Below are 17,957 nucleotides of genomic sequence, written 5' to 3' on the forward strand. Positions count from 1 at the left end.
GTCAATGCATCAAGCTCGATGGATGGCGAAAGCCATTTACAGTATAAAGGTTTGGCTGTTTCGATCACAGTTTAAGCTGACCTTGCGAGAGTCTCGTGGCCTCCTACGTGTGAACATATTTCTTGCAAAGGTTTATATCACGTTCTGGTTTTTGGCGCCTCTGGCTTACAAAGCCGCTAGGAATGATCTACAACTTATTCAACAACTCCAGGCTTACCCTGATCAAGATATTGGTGCCGCAACATCACGCAAGCTTGCGGGCCATCTTTGGTACCTGTCAGAAGATTTGATCCTTTTCAGCCTCTTCGATCCAGAAGTGGATTTCACTACGAAGCGCGAAATTGTTAAAAGATCATTAGAACAGGAAGGAGAAGAAGTACCTTTGAAACGTGTCGTGGTGGACTTGGCGACAGTACAACAAAAGACGCTTCCTGATTTTGTCTCAAAAAGAAGCAGAAACCTGTTTTCTATTCTGGGCATGCCAGATGGATTCCTGGCCGAAGATCCTGAATCATGGAACAGGAGAGATGACTTCAAGGTTGCAGAGGCAATCGTGAAATCCCAGGCAGTAACAAACGACCATGCAGAACGAGGAGTTGCCTTGATCCAAGATGCAACAAAGTCTGGCCGATTTAAGAGCGAAGAACAGCTGCAATATGCTCTGCAGGTTATCGAACAGAACCGGGCAAACTTTCCGAATGTGAAAAAATCCACCTTACTTCACAATTAACTAGTTCAACTAAGTGAAGATGTGTAACTTTGTGTATTCTATTGTTTCTGTGTTTGTCTCTGTAATTAAGAACTGTTTTTAGTAGTTAGAATTAATTTTCTGTATGAAACTGATGGCAAAATGTGCTGAATTCTGTCACAGACATCAAAAATTCGTATATGAGAAAACTTTGACGGCGTTGAGCCACCTCTAAATATTAATATTTTTTTATGAAACTTTACACATAATTTTTTTGTATGAAATGGAACCATTTAAAATGGTCAGACTTAACATTGCTCTTATTTAATTTTTTATCATCATATAAGGGCCACCCTAATGTATATATATATATATATATATATATATCTATATACATATATATATATACATATATATATATATATATATATATATATACATATATATATATATATATATATATATATATATATATATATATATATATATATATATATATATATATATACATATATATATATATATATACATTTTAAGAAGAGTAAATTCTTTTTATCAAATTTAATTTAAGTAACTTTTTATGTTTGTTTTACATTCAACTATTTCGTTTATTTCAGTTTTAAGTGAATAAATTTTTTTCATCCCTTTACAAAAGCTAATATACAAATATGCTTAATGCACTTAAACTCTATATATGTATTGCTAGATAAACCATAATCAAGCAAAAATATTTTAAAGAATTGTTTTAGTAAACTGTATATAATAAAAATATGATAAGATGATTGTTTTAGTTTTGGAATTGCTTTTAAACAAAAGCTTTTTCATTATCTTTAGTTTGATCACTATTATTAGAATGATCTTAGAATGAATGTCGATTAGAAATGATTAACTAGTTTATGAGTAGTAGGCAAAAATTATTAGTAAATAGTATGCTTAAATTAGTATAATTATTTTTAAGTAAGGAAATTTTTTTATTTTTAAACAACATATTTAAATTTTATTGATAATTTTCTTTACAACAATATTAAAAAATCCCCTAAAACGTTTGTAAATTGCTCGCCTAAAATGTTTTACTGGAGCAATTTACAGCTCTCACAAAAGTATTTGTATTTCTCTCAAAAGTATAATTACCATTGTAACTAAAATAAAAAACGCAAAGTCAAAAAAATTTATTTAATTGGATAATAAAAAGGGCCGGTTTTTGCAAAAAAAAAATTTTTTACGTATAAAGATTATTTATGTGTATATTATTGTGACATTAACGTTGCAAACATATACTTGTAACAAGTATAAAACCAAATTTTGTATTTAATAAGCAATTTTCATATAAATAAACAGCTCTTGTAAAAAGCAGTTGAGAAGAGCAACTTGCATGGCTCGCCATGTTCGTTTTAGGAGAGCTTTTTTGCGCTCTCGTGCTAATTTACTCCCGCCAATGCTTGTATAAGTATGCATTTTTTATAATAAATGTTATTAAAAAATAAATTACTTTGTTTTAATAAACAACTTTCTTAGACAAAGAAAGTCTCTTTAATGAACTTTATATAAGAATCATTAAAGTTAATACACTTAATAAGATAAAAAAAATTAACTGCATAAAAAATGACAAATGTTAAAGAAAGCCGTTACAATTAAATAAGTTTGATCTTTGATGCTTTTATATTATTGAAACACTTTTTAATGAAGTATCAAAACAATGCTAATAAAAAGCATTAAAGAATATTATATACAGTTTTTTTTATTTTTTATGATAAATGTTAATCTTTTGAAACAAATTTAAAAAAAAAGTATGAATGTTTAAACAAAGCAATGAATGGTTTTTAATGCGTAGTTATATACTAGCTTGTATTTAACTGGAAACTATAATTTAAATTAAGTGCAAATATTTTTTAAACAATCATTAGAAATTGTAATAGTAATAATAAAATAATTTTTACAACTTATATAAGTTATATTAGTATGCATTTTTTATAATAAACTTTATTAAAAAAAATTATTTTGTTTTAATAAATGACAACTTTCTCTAGACAACAATTTATTTAGACAATTATTATTTTAAGGGTTTCCCATTATCAGCCCTTGGAATTAGAAAAAATAAAGTCGGCAAAAAACTGTCAACCTGAAACCGTTTTAGGTCAGCATCAGGTCAACACACAATTTTGAAACAGGTTTCGAAAAATTGACAAACATTTTTACATAAAATCTACAGAAAAAAAAAATACTATTGATGTTTGCTTAAATATTTGAAAAATGAATGAAAGTTTTTCTGATTTTATTTTATTTATTAGCAATAAAATGTTAGTTTTTCCATTTTTATTTTAATTGTTTGATTTACAATTCAAATAAATGGTTATTTTTGGAACTTAAATGGAACATTCGTTCCATTTAAGTTCCAAATTAATAGAAAAAAAAAAAAAAAAAAAAAATTTTTTTTTTTTTTTTTTTTATTGTAGTTATTTTGTTAAGAATTTAAATAAAATGTTTTTCTGGAGTTTTTTTTAAATCAACTTGGTCAAAATTTAAATAAAACATGTTTTGCTATTTTTATTTTCATTATTTTACTTAGAATTTAAATAAAACATTTTTTTCTGTTTATATTTGAATAAATTTTTTATATTTAAAATAATCCATTCATTTTACCATTTTATCTATTTGAAATAACAAATAAAACTAAGTTTTAAAATTCTGAGTGGGTCAGGATTACCGAATGCCGATCCTAATTACAAGGGCTGCTTAATATTATATAAACATTAGTAAAGATAAAAGATTTAAAGTTTATTATTCCAAACGTAATTAAAAACATGATTTAAATAAACTTAGAGTTTTAGTTTGTTTAGTTTTAATTTAGTGAAAATATATTTTTGTTTTTTGTGTTTTAGTTTTGGTTAATTTTTTTTAAATTTCTCTTCCAACTCTAGAATATTTGACAGGTCCTTTATACTATCTGAAATAAATTTCTTTAAAAGTATATAAACCTGGTATTCAAAAGAAGCAAGATTTTATAAAAAATTTATAAAAGTCATTTTATATAAATTTTACTGTAGATTTTTTTGCATAAAAACTACCATTTTTTAATATTTGTTTAAAAAAATGAGACTTAATGGTTTTTTTAAATAAACTTTTTTCAAACATTTTTTTATAAAACATGATTACTAATTTTAAAAATTTTATAAAATCTTGCTTTTTTTGAGTACCAAGTTGAAATATCATCAAGAAATTTTTTTGGATAAAACCCTTTAAAATATTTTTTATTAAAAATATTTTTAAATCTAGTGTTATTTTATATACATGCTTGCACAGTGTAACTTTTGAAGTATGTAAGTGAGATACACTATGAGATTGTGAGATACACTACGAGCAATGGCAAAATAAAAAATATGCGACATGAATTTGACATTGGTTGCAACTTTTATTAAATTTTTAGTAACTTGTTCTGAAAAACTACAGGTTTAGCCTTAAAAAAAATTATGATTTCATATTTTGAGATGAAATACAAAAGTATCAATAGAACACAAACCCCTGAAAAAGTGGTGGATTAAATCAATATGGAACTTGCTGAAGTTAATTTAAAGAAGATGAACCTGAAGTTAAGTTTCACCACTGGAAATTGTTTTTTGCCAACCAACAAAATTTTCCACAAGCTCACTCTATTTCCTGTAAAAACTATATGTTAGAAAAACTGAAATCTTGTATATTCATCAGTCAACATTGTGTATATTTTTTAGTAACTTTGCATTAAAGTATATTTTTATTGTATTTGGAAAAATATTTTTGTATACTCTTGCAAAAGCGATATAACTTCAAGTTCAACTTCAATTGCTAAGTATTCTAAATGCTGATTTTTATATTATTTCCTCATTGCCTTAATTAGAAGAGAGTTATTTCTATGATCTATATTTATTTATAAACAAAAACACAAGCAATCCCAGGAAGCGTGTGCGGTCACATGCCTGGTTCGTCCACATTTAAAGTAAGTAATAGGTGTTGACCCATAATTTGCTATCTGAATGTTTGTGATCAGCCTGATTTGGTATGCTCACTCACCCATAAGTTGCTATCTGTATGTTTGTGTTTTATCTGTTTATATTTATATGTATGTTTGTAATCTGTCTTAACCTCTGGTATGGTGATGGTTCACCTGTAAATTACTTAATGTATGTTTATGTTCTGTTTAAATGTTTAAATGTTCTGTTTAAGAGTTTAAATCTGTTTTGATGCAGTGTGAGCTCATTAACTAACTAGAAACTCCAACTATAAAACCTGCGGTGTCCTTTATCTCTAGTATTTTGATAGATTTAATATTTTTCCTGATGCATTTTCAAAATATCATGCCCAATGTTTTAAGGTTCTGTGTGCAGAAAATAGCTCCTTTTAATTACTCCAGGTCAGGTCAGGTCCAGGATCATCACAATCACCATGTTACTGGTATTATGTAACCCTGCCTTAGGGCTCTTGGTTGAGTAATGGCTAAAGATGGTGTCTTGATAAAAATACTCATCTTGGGCAGATGTTAAGTGCATCCAGTTATTGTCTAGTATGAGGCCTCCTAGACAAAGACTTTAGGGCTAAGCAGAATAATTCTGCTAACCTGCCTCGAGCCTCTCCTTCATCTATAAGCTGGCATAGATATAAACCTGTGTTACATTGTTTCCTGTCAAAGATGATGAATGCTGGAACTTCTTGACTCTTCTCATAGGTCTTTGCTAGTACCTCCTTGACAGTGGCTATGCAACTTTTCCAGATATCTCTGGGTACAGCTTGAAATTGTAATAGTAATAATAAAACTTGACTCTATCTATGAATGAGTCTAGTTCCTTTAAACTCAAATCATGCCAAAAATAACTCAAAATATTAAACATAAAAAGCCTTCTGATCTCAGTGTTGATGTGTACTATCCTTTGATTCACAAAGACTCCAATAGTCACATGCTTGGTTTAAGGGTATGCATATGCATCAAATCACCTATTTGTCATGAAATCAGATTCAAATCCTTTGATCATTCTTTAGTGTGGTTTCGCTTAGCACCTCTTCACTCTTTCACCTTTCTTTCTGTTCATTACTATTCTCCTTTTTCTTAAAACTGCACTCTTTTAGATGTAATTTCTGATCAAATTGACCATGCCATCTCTCATTACCCCTCAGCCAATATTATTATTATTGGTGACTTAAAGCCTTTAACTTCTGCGATTTTCAATCTCTTACTCAGAAAATTAACTTTGTGACTTGCTTTCCTGACAACCCTAATCATTTACTTTCACTCCTTGATTTGTCTGGTCTCTGATCCTAGCTTGTGTTCAGTTTCTTCTTTTTCTCCTTTAGGTGATACTGACCATGTAATGATCTCTTTAAATCTTTTATCTCATACTTCCTTTTTGCACTCACCCTATTATTGCACTACTAGCTACTATTATCTAAAGTTGGTTGTGATTCTTTTCATGATTTTCTTTGTGACGATTTGGACTGATGTCTTTTCCCTCTCAGCTGAAAAATGTGCCTCCTATGCAACCTCCTGGATTAGGCAAGAATGGAAACTTTGTTACTTCTTGTTGGTTCCAAGTCAAGCCTCATTCTACTCCATGGTTTTCACCCTCTTGTGCAGCTGCTATCTAATTGTAATCATCTTTTCAAAATAACAACTCTCTGGAGAACAAACAACTATTTAATAGAGCAAGAAATCAATGTGAAAAGGTGCTGTCAGATGCTAAGCTCCATTATTCTCAGTTCACCAAATCTCGTATCTTATCTCAGAAGTTAGGCTTTAGAGACTTTTGGAAAATCTTCAACAGCGCTGTTAACAAAGGTTGGTCTAACATTACATCTACCATTCATGGGACTGATCTTATTACCTCACTGAAGGATAAGGCAAAACTAATTGCAAAAACTTCTTTGCAAATAACTTCTCTTCTAATTCAACTTTTGAATCTTATGGCAATTCTCTTCCTTTCATTCCAATTAAACAGGTTAACCTATTGTTAAACATTCAAATCACTCCAGCTTCTGTTGCTAAAGTCATATCTCAATTAAACTCTTCTATGGGTTGTGGTCCAGACAATATTCCTGTCATAGTCTTACAAAATTGTTCTCAAAAACTCTCTTCAATTCTCTCTAAACTATTTAATAAGTGTTTGACTGGCATCTGTTGTTCCAATTTTCAAAAACTCTGGTGAATACTGACCCCTCCAAATATTGTCCAATAAGTCTTCTTTCTGTTATTAGCAAGGTCTTTGAGTCTTTGATAAGCAAATTTCTCATACACCATCTTGTGTCAAATAACTTACTGTCAGACAATAAATACGGTTTTTTTCTCGGTTTACGGCTGACTTGCTAACTGCTGTGACTGAAAGATTTTATCGTGCATTAGATGAAGGCAAGGAGGCTAGAGCTATTGCTCTTAACATATCTAAGGCTTTCGACAAGATTTGGCATGTTGGTCTTCTCCATAAGCTTGGTTCATATGGTATATCTGGGAAAATTTTGAGATTATCAAATCGTTTCTTTCTAACCGCTTTGTTAAATCCATCCTCAAAGGCAAACACTCTTCTTTATTTCCAGTAAAATTCTTGGGTACCTCAAGGTTCTATCCTTGGTCCTGATTTGTTTCTTTGTTATTTGTTTGATGAATGGCAATCCTCTCACTGAGTCCTCTTCTTTACGCCTTCTTGGATTATCATTTACTACTGGTCTTCTATGGAGACCATATATACAATTGATTACTTGGTTAGCATCTGCTAATGTTATTTCTCTTTATCGTGCTCGTCATTTTCTCTCTCTTGATTCCATTCTCTACCTCTATAAATCTCTTATTCATTCCTGTATGGAATACTGTTATCATATTTGGGATAGTTTTTCGAATGATGCTCTTTCTCTTCTAGACAAGGTCAAAAAATGCATTGTAAATCTAGTTAGACTCACTCTATCTGCTAAGCTTGAGCCTCTTTCCCATCATTGTAAAGTTGCACCTCTCTCTCTTTTTTACAAATACTATTATGGTTGCTGCTCAAAGGAGCTATTATCTCTAGTTCTATCAACTAAAACTCAATCTCGCTTGACTCATCATTTAGCAAAGTTTCATTCTTTTACTGTATCTGTCCCTGCATGCTCTAAAAACTTTATTCGTGCTTCCCGGGAAGGCTTGAGAATATGTTTTTAAAACATTATAAAAACTGGGTCACTTTCAAAACCAGGTCAATATTAAATCTGCGTTATCTTGGAACCAAGTGTCAAAATATTAAACTAACAAAAAGACAGGTGGTTCAATGAACTGGGTGATTTAATGTAGAATTACCCTACTGATAAAAAAATACTTAAAAGACCACAAATATTCATAAAAAATTAATTGAAACATTTTGGTTGAATGATTTTACATTTGATATATTCTAGTATATAGTCATGACTTAAATTTTTAAATAGAACTTGACTCAAACATAAATAATATTTGGCACTTTCAGCAATAAGCTATAAAGTTGTCTCATTTCTCCTAGTTAACCAAAAGTCTAATAAAACCTTTATGTGTGGCCTCAATAATGCACTGTTAATGCACTGATATTTTCCATCTATATCCAACATTGCACTGTTAATGCACTGATATTTTACAGCTGTTAATGGAATCAGTCCCCCAACCCCTGAGAGCAAACACTTTGTTTAAAAAACCATGCAACTAGCCTACCTCAAAACTATTCAAATGAGTTTTAGAGCTATACTCTGTGTTCATTATCTTAGGCAGGAAACAATGTAAAACTGGTTAACATTATTAGATAGATAGCTAGTCTATGAGATAAAAGAATTAGATAAACACATAAAGTATAGATTTGATTTATTAGAGTTTTTTGTTTTGAGCTAAAAATGGTTGATCTATTAAATAAAATGGTCTACATAAAATTATAAAAATAAAGTTTAAAAAATGTTTTTTAAATTTATTACTTTTCTGGAAGAAAAAAAATTTTCATATTTATAAAATTTTATTTATTTTTTAATTTTAAAACTTAAAATATTATAAAAGTCATTAAAGTAAGGTTAAAACATGCACTTAAAAATAACAGCAACAACAACAACAACAACAACAATAATAACAATAATAATAATAGCAATAATAATAACAATAATAATAATAAAAATAATAATAATAATAAAAATATATAATAATAATAGCACAATAAAATTAAGATTACCAAGTAATTGCTTTTCTTCATACTTCACTAAACACATTTCTTTAATTGCTTCATCCATTGATTCTGGAAAATCTCCTGGAAGCCATTCCCGACCTTTCTCAAGAAGGCAAACACTTTTACCTGCACGAGCCATTCGGCTAGCAGCAACTGCCCCTCCATAACCTGATCCAATAACAATAACATCATATCGAGATTTAATTTGATTGATTGGTTTACCAACTGGAGTATACTAGATAAAAGTCAAAGGTCTAAATGCCTGAACAATTAAAAAAAAAAATTTCTAGAAGATATTTTAAATAACTAACTTTGTATTGTATATATGGTGATTGACTTCCAGTACAGTTTCCCATACTGATTTTGTTTTAAGCTGCAGAACTTACATAACATTTGTTTTCAAAAGGAATTTCAACATAAAACTCACAGGTATAATATTTTGCTTTAAATATCTGTCATTTTAATAAAAGTAAACATGTAAAATATAAAAATTACAATCAAATTTAGCAAATGTTAATATTTGATAAAGAAAAATATTGATTAAAAAATATTAAAAAATAAATCTTATAATTATCAAGATTTTATATTTTAACCAATGTTTATAGTTCAATTTTGTAATACCATTTTTAAACATTAATGTTGATGTAATACTGACTACTTTATTATCAAATTATTTACAGTTTTCACTAATATAGTTCATGAAAAATGATGCTTTTGTAAGAAGTTATCAATTGTCTCTCGAGTTTTAATTGTCATGTTCCTGGTAATGATACTGAATAACTTTAAATATATCTTTAAATATTTATACTATTTTTTACATGTTATATATATATATATATATATATATATATATATATATATATATATATATATATATATATATATATATATATATATATATATATATCAGGGTTTGTGTCGGTGTGTGATAAAAATTAGTGTAATTATTCAACTGATGATCAATATTCAAGTTCAAAACTAAGAAAAGAAAGATTAATATTCACTAAGATTAGGATTGTACTTACATAATTTTTATTCAAGATATATTTTATATTTTATGAATGAATAATAGCATTTAAACAGTATTAAAATCTAAATGTAACAGTATCTTTATTTAATAGTATTTATATATAAATATAATAGTATTCAGATATGAATTTAATAGCATTTAAATCTAAATATATTAGTATAAAGGTCTAAATATAATAATGTTCAGTAGTAAATGTAAAAGTATTTAAAAATAAATAACATTTAGTAATAAATTTAGCATTTAAAAAAATAGTATTTATTTCAAATAATATTTGGATTTAAATAAAATTATTTGGATTACGGGTTCAAACAATTTATTTCAATTTAATATTATTCACTCAAGTATATTACTTGATTAAATGATAAAACTGAAATTAATTTGTTATATATATTTGTTAGGTATTTAAAGCACTAAAATTGAAAATTACTAGGTTTTACTCAATGTCGTATTTAATAATATTCAGATCCAAATAAGTGAATTCAAACCTATATTTAGTAAATAAAGGCTAGCAGTAAGTTTAACACCCTAAAAAAATTTGGAAAGTTTTCTAGAAAAAAATAATACAAATGATTAAAAAAATACGGTGATGTTATACTTAAATAACCCCGTTTAAACTTGCAATAAAGCACGTTTTATTTTCAACGCGTATTAAAATAATTATTGTAAAGGGTCGTCCGTAAAATACGTACGCCAAAAATTTTTAATTTTGACCCTCCCCCCTCCCCCTGTTGCCATGCGTACTTTTACGTCCCACCCTCCCCTTAAAAAAAAATGTACGTTTCTCAAATACACCCTCCCTCAACTTTTTTTTCTCAATAAAAAAGTTTATTTTAAAAAAAAGGCGGAGGGTACCTTAGATACTTTATACGACCCCAAAGCCCTTTGTTTATGCATTTTAAAAACGTCTTTAAGTATATATGCAAATAATAATTTAAAATAAAATAAATAAATTTGAACTACTTGAGCGTAGAGTGTGTGTTTGGCCGAGATGTTAATGCGGTGGAAGTAGTCGGCAACAGAAATTTTCTTTGTTTTAATAACGAATCAAATAATATACTTATACTTAAGGCGGACGTTTTTTCATGCACCCCTCTTTAGTAAGTAAAAAACGAGTCTTACGCGAGATCAGTAATATTGAAAACAAAGGGTAAAACCCAGTGCCGAGTGTAGCCTATACCTCTTAATTGGAGGGGGCGGAGGCAACAGCAAATTTTGTGCCCTTTTGCTAATTTAAGAAGCTTTTTATTTTAGCATAACCTAGCGGTCAAATTTGGAAGATTTTGAGACGCCAATGACACGTTTTTTTTTTTTGGGGGGGGGGACTTCGACCCATCAACCACGGCCCTGCTAAACCTGTTTTTTGTCGACTCAAAAAATAGGTCTTACTCAGGGCCAGTATACAAGGGGTGGCATGTGTGCATGGGTCCCCGCAGGATTTTTGATGTTCCCAAATAGAACACTTTCACACATCGTGCAAACTTAAGTTTGTTTATATGCCAAATGAGGTGGCCTTGCAAAAAGTTAGGATGGCGGAGGCCTGGGAACAAAAAACCTAAAACATTTGCCTCCCCCTTCTCTGCCCAAACGTGAGGGAAATATGTAGCAAAACTTTTAACCTGACCATCTAAAACTAAATTTAAATTTATTGACAAATTTTAATTTTTGTAGAAAAATATTGTAAATTACAAAAAAGTTATGACCATGCAAAATTTACATCCCTCTCATTTTGGGGGTCGGAAAAATTGCATGGTCATAACTTTTGTAATTTACAATATTTTTCTACAAAAATTAATCTTTGTCAATAAATTAAAATTTAGTTTTAGATGGTAAAGTTGAAAATTTTACTACATTAGTACCCTCACGTATGGGCAGGGGAGGGTAAGCGTTTTAGGGCTTTTGTTCACAGGCCTCAGCCATCCCAATATTTTGTAAGGCCTCCTCATTTGGCATAGGTATAAACAAACTTAAGTTAGGAGTTTGCACGATGTGTGAAAGTGTCCTACCTGGAACATCAAAAAATTCTGAGGGCGCCCATACATGTGTGTGCATAGAGAAAAACTATACCCTCTACTCCATATACCATACATCTTTTTATGTTGGCAAACTAGAATCTTTAGTCAGAATGTAACTTTTCTATTGATTAGCTGGTTAATTGTGATAAATTAGAATATTGAAGTACGTACTTTTAAATTGAACCCTTCCCTCTCCCCCCCCCCCCCATACGCTTTCGTACGCTTTTTGAAGACCTCCCCCCTATGAGCGTACGTACTTTATGGATGACCCCTAAAAAGCTACAATCGAACGATATTGCGAGATTATTTTGTTCTTATAAAAAGTTTGTGTTAATATAAAACAGGGTCTGTTTATATATGTTCAACGACAGTTTATTAGCATTGATGCTAATAATGCTAGAAGAGATTGACAAAATTGATTTAATATTAGTGTGGGTTTTATTTGGCCGTATACACAAGACATTTTAGGCGCAAGATTTTTTTAGCTTAAACCAATATTTTAATGATAATATACTAGTTAAAATATTTCTTTATTTATTAAGTGAGTGACATTTAATACTATTTCTATATTTATTAAGTTTGTGATATTTAATCCAAAAGTCAATATTTGAAAAATAAAGACCTGGAATTTTTTCCGTAATTTTTTGTGTGTGCGAGGTACGCTCTTTTGATCAGTGTTGTTTATTATTGGCCTGGTTTAAACCAGGCCAAATAATTATAAAACCAGTTTAAACAAATAATAAGACAAGTTTAAACAGAGTACTTATTCCTTTTAAGAATTTGTCAAGTGAAGAGTAAACTAATACTATTAAATAAACGAATAGCACTATTCGTTAAGCGAATAGCACTATTCGTTAAGCGAATAGGACTATTCGTGAAGCGAATAGCACTATTCGTTAAGTGAATAGTAACAATAAAGTATAATAAAGTATAAATAAAGTAATTAAAAGTACAATAAAAAATAAAGAATGCAATGATAAAATAAAATATAATAAAAAATTAAAAAAAAAAAAAAAAGGATTAAAGATATTTTGAAGGGGAAAAAGTTGATTCATAGTATCATATAATATCAATAAATTAACTCAACATCACTTAAATGAAAGCAAATTTGATTTATTGAATGATCATAAGAATTAGACAATTATAACAAATAGTAATATATATATAAATATTACTATTTGTTATAATTGTCTAATTAATATAGTTTAATTGTGTCCTTCACGCATCGTAAATCTTAACTTTCCAATTAAAATGCAAGATGATTGTTCAAAAAGAAATCTTCAACAAAGTTATGCTATCGTAAATTAATTGACGGAGAATAAATTAATAGATTTTGGTTAGTTTACTCGAAGTTGGAAGATTGCGTATTGTGTTACTCTTGTAAATTATACTGGGTAAACTACCCATGCTAACTATGAAAAAACAAACAAATGAAATAAGACAAAACACAATTAGTTTGATCTAAGCCGCAAAGTATATCACTGTCTTTATGGGTTGTACAACCGTAATGAGCAACTTAAAATTCTCTTACGCATAGGTGTGGAGGAAAGTAATGAATCTAATCCAACCGTAAAATAATATTTTTTAGACTTCATAAACTTCACTTCTACTGCTGGATTAAACTAAAAACTGTGAGCTGCAGGCTGTCCATATTTTAAACTAGTTCTTTGTGATGCTGTCAAAAATTCTACAAGGGCTATTTCTCTGTGATAAGTCCTTACGGTCTTATCACAGAACGCTTTTGAAAGGAAGTTCACGTCTCCTTCCTAACCGATGCAAGAATAAATTCAAAACTAGAGATCCGTGGTTCAACGCCACCTCTGAACAAGTTTTATAACATATGTTATAAAACTTGCCCAGAAGTGGCGCTGAGCCACGGATCTCCAGTTATGAATTTATTTTTAGCCTTGTTATTTGGTATCATATTTAAAAAAAAGATGAAGTATCTTTAATCCTAGAATATGGAAATATTGTAGCTTTTAAAATATAATAATACTTTCTTTTATATAACTGAGGTGACTATTTTTGAAGCGAGTTTATTTTTTGTGAATCTTATTGTTCTATTTTAATTATAGATTTAACTCTGCTAAAAGTATAACAAATAAGAAATAAAGGCTCCAATTATTTTGTCGTCGTTTAAGAAAGAAAAAATATACCTTTAATTATAAACATGACGACCAATTAATTTCAAATGATCTTTTTTGTATTGACTATTTTTAAGTTATTTTAATTAAGCAATAATAGAATTTATTATAAAATAAACAAGAAAATCCAAATAAAATCATTTTTATTTGGATTTTCTTGTTCATTTACTTCTTGCATCTTGTTCAGTTGCAACAATCAAATCAAGAATGGTGTAATGTCTAACTTTGTGTAATTGTGTAATGTTTTCGAAGACACCGCCCCCCCCCCCCCCCCCTCCTCCGCACAAGTACGCATTATTCTTTTTTTCAAAATTAACTCAATTTTTTTTTCTCTCTTCTCATTATTTTAAAGAAATAAAAAAAAAATTGTAACCGAAGTCAGAAAAAAACACAATTCTGATTTGTTACACACGTGAAATTTAACGTTTTAAAAAAAAAAAAAAATCATGTTTAGGAGAGATAGTCAAATCGCGTGCGTACTCACTGTCTTTAACACACCCTCCCCCCTTGTACGCGTTCGTACGCTTTTGGGAGCTCCCCCTCCCCATACATGTGTACTCTATGGATGGCCCCTTGAGCTGATGGGTGCGAACAACATTCATTCCTCTGTTAAGCGGGATCTTAAGAACAAAATCCCTGTTAAACGGGCTCTTAATGAAAAAAGATGCCATATCATAATGAGATTGACGTATTTAGATGCATTAAATATAATTTTTAAAATGTGTTAAAGTAATTTAATATTAAGTATGAAAAACAAGTTTTTTAAAAAATTACTGCATTACATAAACCTGTAATGTCAAAGGTGTTAACTAATAAATAAATACTGAATTTACTTCTTTTTAAGTCTTAAAAATATCTTTTATTTTATATTGTATATACTCTCGGCGTCAAGCACTAAAAAACTTCAGCTAGCATTTTCTTTTTGTATTTCCTACATTTTAAAAATATCATTTAAATAAATTGAGATAAAATATGATTGAATCTTGCAAATTTAATAAAAATAACTTTAAAAACAAATGTATAATAATATAGTAAATGAATATTTTCACTTAAATTTCTAAGAACATGTTTTCCTCACTAGAGCTTCAGTATCTACTAACGATGCATTTTGAAGAAGCTCTACAGTTTCTACTTCACTAATGAATGTTACTTCTTTTTTCTGCCAATTAATACATCCAATCAATGCATGCAAAGCCTCAAAAGTATCTCCGGTCAAACACAGATCTGTGATAGTGTTTTTTTTTTTTACTTTGTAAGTAAGGCCACTTAGAGCTTGTTGCAGGAGATATCGATTTCCACTTTTACTATTCCATAATTTTATAAGATCTTTTGCTGTTTCTGCATTAAAATGCTTTAAAAGGTTCACCTTGAATATCAAATTATCTGATGAGTCATCAAGCTCCTCAAAGATTTGTCTGCCAAAATTATAGTTGATTTCGATCACAAAAGAGTCTACATAAGATAAAAATTGATGATGCTTTAAATATCGAAATCCCAGGTAACACAGCAGGTTTTTTATACCATAAACATCTGGTAAACATAATTCAGCACAAACCATTTTAATTATTTGAAGCATATGAAACAACATAACTTCATTTTTATCAAGCAAATTCAAAATTGATGTATTGATAATAGTTTCATAAGGCTTTGTGCCTATCGTTTTTAATATTTGTTTCCACAGCCGTTTTAGAATGTTTATTCTTTCTTTAGCATATTCAGTACACAAGCTCAACACTATATCCTTTGATAATTCTCTATGATTAGTTAAGGTATAACTGACCATCTTCTGTATTACAATATTGTTCATTTCAGAATTTGATTGTGAAGCATAGCACTGTTTTACAGTTAAAACATCAAAACTAAGCGATTCATCATTTAATTTTACACCAGCTAAAAATAATAACTTTATTGGAAATCGCTTGCTTTCAAACTTTAGAGCACTTTGGTAACATAAATTATTATGAATTGAAGCCCAAAAGTTTTTTTTATTCTTGAACAAATTTTTTTTTAACTGGACTAAACCAGTTTCAGAATAAAAACTATATTCTAGGCATGCATTTTTTTTGCCTGAATCACATTCTATTTGATTTTTATAAAAACTTTGTGTGGTAAATGGAAACAGCCTTAGATCTGTTTTTGAACTAACATGTTTCCACATTTTTACATAGTTTCTAGCTAAAAAGTATTCTTTTAAAAGGTTACACGCTTCTTGATTTAAGTATTCTTGAGTCAATACCTTTATAATATTTCTACAAACTTGCTTATCATTTAAATGAATTACCACAATATGCAAAATAGATAAACGAGTAGCTACATCTGAGCAGCAAAACATCTCAAACAAAAGAGAAGTGTCTATTTGAAAATTGAATATTTTTTGAGAACAAATATCAAAAATATTTACACTGTCAATTAAAGATAACAAACCATTTGAAGATGTTTTTATTTTTGGAAAAAATGGTGATTTACAGTTAACCAAAATATTATGAATTGGTTCATGCTCATAACTTATATCAAGTACATGGAAAAATGACTTATAAGCATAAACAAGAACAAAGTCATTGTACAATGTAAAACAAATATGTTGAGAGGAACCATTCACATTAAATGTTGACCAATGCAATTTATATCCAGAATGTATGCAGCATATAGCATAACTAATTGTCTCTATTTTGCTTGAAGAAATACAACTTTCACTACTATTTAGTTGGTTGTTTTTTGAATGTTGGTAGCATACATATAATGAACCATCAGACTGTAAAACACGCATGTTAAAAAATGAATACGACACAATATCAGTAAAAAGAAGATTATTGTAAACATCTTTTAACTGCATGAATTCCAAGTTGAATTCTAAAGGCAAAATGAAATTAAATACTACATGAAACTTTCCATGTTCATCAAACTCTACAGCATTAAATATTCCTTCTGAAACTGTATCATACTCATCTGAAGGATTTAAGTCGACATAAAACAACCTGTTAAATTTAAAATCAAACTGAGCCCAAATAAATCTAGATGCAACTGAATTAACTGATAAATCTGTACTTTTTAAAAGATCATCTTTTTCAGTTTTTGCAGGAATTTGATATAAACTTATTGCTTCTCTGTGATGAAAAAAAAGTAAATGCGAAACCTTACAAGTTTTGCTACTCTCTTTTAAAAACTGTACCTTCTGGTAAACCTTCCATTTTATATTTAAAGAGTATAAATTTTTTTGAGGATTAATTTCAGAAATATAGGAGCAATATAAATCTTCAGAATTGCATTTCTTTTCTATGCACGAATAAGCAAGTAATTTTGAACTACAGTTGATAGAAGCATTAATAATAAAAAGGATATTTTGATGAGTAAAAATTATTTCTGGAAAAGGTGAATCTCGTTTGAATACTCCAATAAATGTTTTTGAATGGCATAGTTCTTCACAGTTCCAAGTAAATAAATACAAATTATTGTCTTTGACTCCAATCACACGTGGTGAAATATTTGTGAAAGATTCCACTTCGAGAATTTTTTGTGTGTGTTTGTGTGCTTCAATGTATGTTTTTGTGAGTCGTCGAGCGCAATTTTCAAGTTCATCTTGTAAATTCACCACCTCTATAATATCAAACATAGGAGATGGAAATGTCAAGCCGAAAAAATTTATCGCTTCCCCAATAATCAATTCGCGAAAGGACAATCTTGATAACTGACAACTAAAAAAAATTCACAGCTAATAAGGGTAATTCAATGTGAAAACATTCGGGACATGCAACCTTGAGTCTTAGAGTTTGCTAATCTAACATCAACTTAAAGGTTTTAATAAATTATAAACATCTTTAAAGTTTCATCATTTAATTCCGACCGTAGTAAAAAAATATAAATATTTTAACTTTGGCTTGAACCGACACGAGCGGCAATTTCCTGATTTAAAAAACAAGTATC

The 17,957-nt window shown here is 29.2% G+C and overlaps 3 protein-coding genes across 3 annotated transcripts in view; 1 reads left to right on the forward strand and 2 right to left on the reverse strand.

The window, feature by feature from the left end:
* Positions 1 to 880, forward strand: part of LOC136080534 (uncharacterized) — a 2,659-nt gene extending 1,779 nt beyond the window's left edge. Inside the window, exon 2 of the mRNA XM_065797332.1 lies at positions 1 to 880. This exon is cut by the window's left edge and continues 487 nt beyond it. Coding sequence (XP_065653404.1) covers positions 1 to 730 — 730 coding nt within the window. The 3' untranslated portion in view covers positions 731 to 880.
* LOC136071848 (cholesterol oxidase-like) overlaps positions 1 to 9,316 on the reverse strand; it is a 25,344-nt gene extending 16,028 nt beyond the window's left edge. Inside the window, exons 1-2 of the mRNA XM_065797333.1 lie at positions 9,162 to 9,316; positions 8,857 to 9,085 (exon numbers count right to left, since the gene is read on the reverse strand). Coding sequence (XP_065653405.1) covers positions 8,857 to 9,085; positions 9,162 to 9,206 — 274 coding nt within the window. The 5' untranslated portion in view covers positions 9,207 to 9,316. The remainder of the gene's footprint in view (positions 1 to 8,856; positions 9,086 to 9,161) is intronic.
* Positions 9,317 to 15,093: 5,777 nt separating this feature from the next.
* Positions 15,094 to 17,646, reverse strand: LOC136080172 (protein pigeon-like). Its single transcript, XM_065796784.1, has one exon. It carries the CDS (start codon positions 17,644 to 17,646, stop codon positions 15,094 to 15,096), a length of 2,553 nt encoding a protein of 850 aa, XP_065652856.1.
* Between the last annotated feature and the right edge of the window lie 311 nt (positions 17,647 to 17,957).

Source organism: Hydra vulgaris, chromosome 05 (genome assembly GCF_038396675.1).
Source record: "Hydra vulgaris chromosome 05, alternate assembly HydraT2T_AEP".
In the NCBI taxonomy this organism is placed as follows: domain Eukaryota; kingdom Metazoa; phylum Cnidaria; class Hydrozoa; order Anthoathecata; family Hydridae; genus Hydra; species Hydra vulgaris.